This window comes from Sprattus sprattus (assembly GCF_963457725.1).
Source record: "Sprattus sprattus genome assembly, chromosome: 2".
In the NCBI taxonomy this organism is placed as follows: domain Eukaryota; kingdom Metazoa; phylum Chordata; class Actinopteri; order Clupeiformes; family Clupeidae; genus Sprattus; species Sprattus sprattus.
In genome coordinates, this window is record NC_137921.1 from 64,021,028 (window position 1) to 64,026,782 (window position 5,755).

At 43.0% G+C, this 5,755-nt stretch overlaps 1 protein-coding gene across 1 annotated transcript; it reads left to right on the forward strand.

Moving 5' to 3' along the window:
* Positions 1 to 2,320: 2,320 nt before the first annotated feature.
* On the forward strand, positions 2,321 to 3,733 carry insm1a (insulinoma-associated 1a; the record flags this gene model as incomplete). The annotated part of the gene is made up of 1 exon (XM_080833522.1): positions 2,321 to 3,733. The coding sequence occupies one exon, from the start codon at positions 2,321 to 2,323 to the stop codon at positions 3,731 to 3,733; it is 1,413 nt and encodes a 470-aa protein (XP_080689648.1).
* Between the last annotated feature and the right edge of the window lie 2,022 nt (positions 3,734 to 5,755).

The following is a 5,755-nucleotide window of genomic DNA, read 5'->3' on the forward strand; positions in this document are numbered from 1 at the left end:
GTGCATCACATTTCACAGTTTCCTGCCATGTGTCTCTGCACTATTCTAAATGCAAAACTCCTTTTTTGTTGTGGTTTCACAGAGGCATTGTCATGGTTTCTTTTCTGATTCTCATTTAGTCATTTAGTTTCCTCTTCTATTATGTTTTTGTTGAACAAAACACACATAAATAAATACAAATACTTGTGCTGGCTCTTCACAAAATTCGTCCACATGCTGTCTGGGTGTAAAGTGTGGATTTGAAGAATCTGGCATCATAACAGACATGGTATAGAAAGTCATTCTGCTGCCGTGCCGAGGGAGGTGCACTTGCTGCCCTGTAGGAGTTCTGGCAGCTGTATGTTAATTGAGAACAAATCTTCACCGCTCCTCTCGCGCAACAGCACACGCCGCTGAACAAACACCCGCACACGCGCGCCCTGACGCATGAGCTCGGTCAGGCATCTATTTTGCCCATTAACTTTTTATCTATTATCGCGCGGTATGGGTATTCTAACACGTCAATTGACATGGTTCAATGATATTAAATTGGGGATCAGCCTTCTGTCTAATTTAGTTTTTACAAAGAGCGATTTGTGAGAGTGGAATAATGAGCTACCATACACTTTAGAAAAAAATACATTTTTACTGCTTGCTTTAACATTTTACTAAAGACATTTTACGGGTTTTCTTGCGTATTCATTAAAACCAATGAATTTTGAACTCAATAGTTAGTCCAATGTTCCATTGTTTGTTGAGTATACTTGGCAAGCAAATACGGTTCGATGATGGTACAAAACAAAAATTCCTGGAGGACAGTCTTAAATCTTTGACAGTGTGCTAATTTAACTTCGCCCCGCAGCAGCTTTATGCTAATGAGCGTCAACAGTGGGCCCCGCAGCTTGATGCGGGGCTTTCGCGTGCCTGGAAAATAATCATTCCTACAGACAAGTGGATGTGTCAAAATGAGCTCGGGCACTTAGTATGGAAAGACAACATGGAATTAATAGTTTGAATCATTTCCAAATGTTGGAATTGTTTGTAATACATTTACCTTTTTGTAGAATTCGCTAATCAATTTAGTGTCATATAGCCTATCTTCTTAAAACTATTAAGCCGTGAACTTAATTGTATGTTAATTTATGATAGGCCTACTAGCCTATATCATATATTGTTCAAAATTTTAAAACCTGTTTGGACATGTTCTGTTTACAACAGAATTAATGATCCACATGTCAGGGTCCAGTCAAACCACAATCACTGAGGCATTAAAACACTCATAATCACTTCTTAGACGTGTGGATTTTAGGTAGGAGACGAGTGATTTGGCCGAAAGACAGTGAATTTATAACCCCGCGGTAATCGTTTTTTGCCCCATTTGAAGATCTTTGTCCAACTGATTACGTTTCTCGCTCTCTCTCGACCAGATTGCTTGTGAGCCCTATTTTACCGTGCAATTTCCTTTTCACCCGCATACGGGGTGCAGACTGCACAAGCGTGGCTTTTGTGATGCAAAGCAGGGGACCCCCTCTTTTATTAATTATGTATGCGTAAGATGACTGATTCATAAGTCCGGAATTCAACACATGTCGCCATTGGCGCTTTGTTCAAACGCAAGACATAGCACAATAAATTATACATTTTATCAGTGTTCGTACAATGGGTGAATATGTTATTTTTGTTTCGTGTGCTCAATACATATTATTCACTTTAAAGAAATAAGACAGAATCTCAAGCACTCTTGGACGTTGTTGTCCACACGATGCGCTGCTTTGTTGTCATTTTCCGTTGATGGGCAACCCCTCCCCTTTTTAATTTGGGATTCTGATGGTCTGGTAGTGACGGCCAGATCAGAGCCCCCCAAAGGAGCCACACAAAGCCGAGGCACGTGTGCATTTGTATAGAAACCCATCAGACCGTAAAAAGAGGTGGGTCCCGGCGTGTGCCCTTGTCGGCAAGGAAGGGGCGCTGGGCGCATTGTAATATAATAAACCTCAGGTACATCTGCTTAGCAATCTGCAAATCCTCCTACATTTTCACCCGACACCAAGCCTTCATACCCTCCCACTCACAAATCCATAGGGATCTTAGTTCCATCTGATTGGCTGAGGATGTGGCAACAAGGGGCGAGAACAATGTCATCATTTCTCCTTAAAAAGAGTGCTGCTATGCCTTACTGATGAAAAGCATTTCATGAAAAGAACGTCGAGACGCAGAGAGACCACAGACAACCGAAATATCATCGGTGTCCGCAATCCTCCAGACTCGGGATTTTTTCTGTGACACCAATCGTCTCTCGCATCACCTTTTTTTCTAAAGTGCCTTCTGTTAAACCACCAAGATGCCCAGAGGATTTTTAGTGAAAAGGAACAAGAAAGCGACACCTGTTTCTTACAGAGTTCGCTCCGATGAGGAGGAACAGGGACAGTTCCCGGTCCTGCCGACTCAGGCGGATGCTCTGACAGCAGGCGCGTTCGTATCCAGCCCTGCTCGTGCTGCAACATCATCACCAAATAGTGAGCGAGGCCCGGAAACATCCAGGCAGGATGCTAAACCGGTTCAGTTTGGAAATCCGGAGGCGATGTACCAGGCGTTATACAGCCCCACCCGGCCCGTCAGCAAGGAGCATGAGCGGGCATATTTTGAAAGACGCTTCAACCTCGGTTCACCGGTCTCCGCGGAGTCATTCCCGACACCTGCGGCGCTCAATAGTTTAGATCACCTCATGTTTGCACCGGTGGACCTAAAAATTGGAACCAGCAACAGCAATCGGAGCGGCACCACCAATAGTGTCCCAACAACTGCTACAACCAATGCAACCAAAAGACCTTCATCTGACGCGACCGAGCGAAAGAGCAGGCCAGCACCTAAAAAACCCAAAGCAATCAGGAAACTGCAATTCGAGGATGAGGTCACAACTTCGCCAGTGCTTGGACTGAAAATAAAGGAGGCACCGATCGACCAAAAACCCTTACCTAAAGCTTCCGGGGGCGACAAGCCCCTCGGTGAGTTTGTCTGTCAGCTATGCAGAGAGGCATATGCCGACCCGTTCGCTCTAGCCCAGCACAAGTGCTCGCGCATCGTCAGAGTCGAGTACAGGTGTCCTGAGTGTGACAAGGTCTTCAGCTGTCCCGCTAACCTAGCGTCCCACAGACGCTGGCATAAGCCGAAACCTCAGAACGCAATGATGATATCTGGAAACCAGAACACTAAATCTGAGATCACTAAAATGCCCTCCGGGGATAAGGGTGCGTCAACAGAGATTGCTAAGGATACTGCGCGCACTGAGCTCGCAAGCGACAGGGACACACCCAGCCCGGGTGTGTCAGAGTCGGGATCTGAAGATGGGCTTTACGATTGTCACCACTGCAGCAAAAAGTTTAAACGTCAAGCTTATTTGAGGAAGCACATTGTGTCTCATCACGCCTCCCAAACCCAAGATGCCGGCCTAGCTGCCCAAAGCGAAGGCAAACCGAAGACACCGCTCTCATCAGATCAGAATCAAAATCAAACGCCGCTGAATCTCAGCTCTACCGAGTGTCACTTATGCCCGGTTTGTGGCGAGAACTTTCCCAACAGAGTCAGCCAAGAGAGGCACGTTCGCCTTCAGCACTCCTCACAGGTGTACCCCTGCAAATACTGCCCTGCGATGTTCTACAGCTCCCCGGGACTTACGCGACACATCAACAAATGTCACCCGTCGGAAAACCGCCAAGTCATCCTGTTACAAATGCCTGTGCGCCCAGCCTGCTAAATCACTACTGAAAACAGTGCCTTCTCATGGAACCGATGTAACGAACCAAGGAGTTTCACAACGCGAAGTGACTCTTAAAAAAGAAACAGGATTTTAAACTCCTCCAACGAACTTGAATGCTATATTTTCTGACTTAACTTAGTTTATCTGGAGAGTAAAACTAGACTGTTAAATTATTTTTCTAGGACCTCTGCACATGTGCTATAACGCATTAGCTTCTAGACCTAAGAGAGTGATATCCTAGCTGTGATGTCGTGAGAAAATGCCTTTTTAATTCACAGGCCGTAAATGTACTTATCACTTTACTAGCTTTAATATAGCTTGTGAATCTGTGGACATTGGAATTTAGCTTTCCCCGAGGAAAAAAAAAAAGAAAAACATTTTACATCCCGGAAATATTCCCTTTTAGCGTAGCCACAAATGCCTTGAAATATAGTTCTCTACACTGTCTTCTGCTGTACAATTGCCTTAATCATGTATCCTATCAAGTGATTGTTTGTTTGGACGTCTTATTTATCATCAATGCGTTTGCCACAAATCGTAGCCTACACTTATTATTTTTATATAATTGCAATAAATTGACCTTCACATTTATTTAATTTATTTATGTATTTATTTATTGAAAATATTTATTGTTTCGTGGGAGTAATTTGTGAGTCGTGTTGACTTTGTTTTCATTGACATAGCCAAATGTTGTCTCTGTCAGACTTGCTGTCTAAGTTTGCCTAGATGCTTTCGATTAAGTTAAAGTGTACTAGCTTGCAATCCAAGACCATGACTTTGTAAAACCCATTGCCTTTAGGTACAATCATTGTTTACCAGCAGCTTATTTTGTAATCATTAGCTCTTAACATGCTTCTATGTTTCTGCAGTATTTGCTATGTGTCCAAATAATTAAAAATAAACAAAAACACTGTGGTTTAATAAATAGAGTTGAACTTATTGTTGAATTGAGTTGTATTGTATTTTGTGGAACAAATTTTTTGCATGCTAATGCTGTTTGCCTCTCATCTAGACAGAACATTCTAGCACTAGCATTGTTGAATAACTGTGTTATGATAAAAGCTCACTGTCTGCCATATAAGTGTCTGATTGGTTAATAATCTCCAAATTTACGGCTGAAATATTCAGACCTATCAAAAGTGATCTAAAATAAGTCCCTTACAACTAACAAATACATATTACAGTTAAATAAAGGCATGAAAGACTTGATATCATACTTTTTTCTGCCACTACTGCTGAGAGGCAACATTTCTGTGAAGATATGGGAACATCATGGAATTTGCATGCCAAAGAGCCTTAATAAATTCCCTGAGTGAAGTGGTGTATTACACTGTAAGATCCTCTGGTGTTATTAACTTACTGACCCAAGTCTCAAGGGACTTACACAGGGTAGAAAAAACCTGGTCAGTCCTAGTCACACATTAAATCAAATCATCACAATGCACCTCCTTGCATGTTACAGACCAGAAACACAACAGGTGTGTGTGTATGTGTATCTGTGCATGGGATTGTGTGTGCGAGCATGTGTGTGTGGTTAGATGGATCTACATTAAGTTAACATCACTGTAGGAAAGTTATGGAATCTTCCGTATTCAGTGAAAAATGCCTAGTGCATATTATATGTTAATCTTGTGATGAACGGAGCACTTTCACTGTAGCACCAATAAGAGACAAATATACGTATGTGACATACTATGGGCAAATAAACTAGGCTGGGGCTGTTGTGGCCTATCTTGACTGTGGCCAAAGCTGTAACCCTGAAAAGCACTACGTGGATAGGTGCGCTCAGGGAACTCTACACACCTGGGTTACAGCTGCCCCTTGCCATGGCAACCAAATCCCAAATGGAAAAACCCAAGGGTCTGCCGTCAGTAAAGTACTGCTATGTTAGCTGTGAGAGCGTCCTTTGGGATTCAGCACTGGGTTGCATGGACGCTCACTGACTAAGCCAACTGTCATTTTCCAACTACTGAAAGCCTTATAATCAAAGCACGCATGAAGTAAATAGCAGATGGTGAC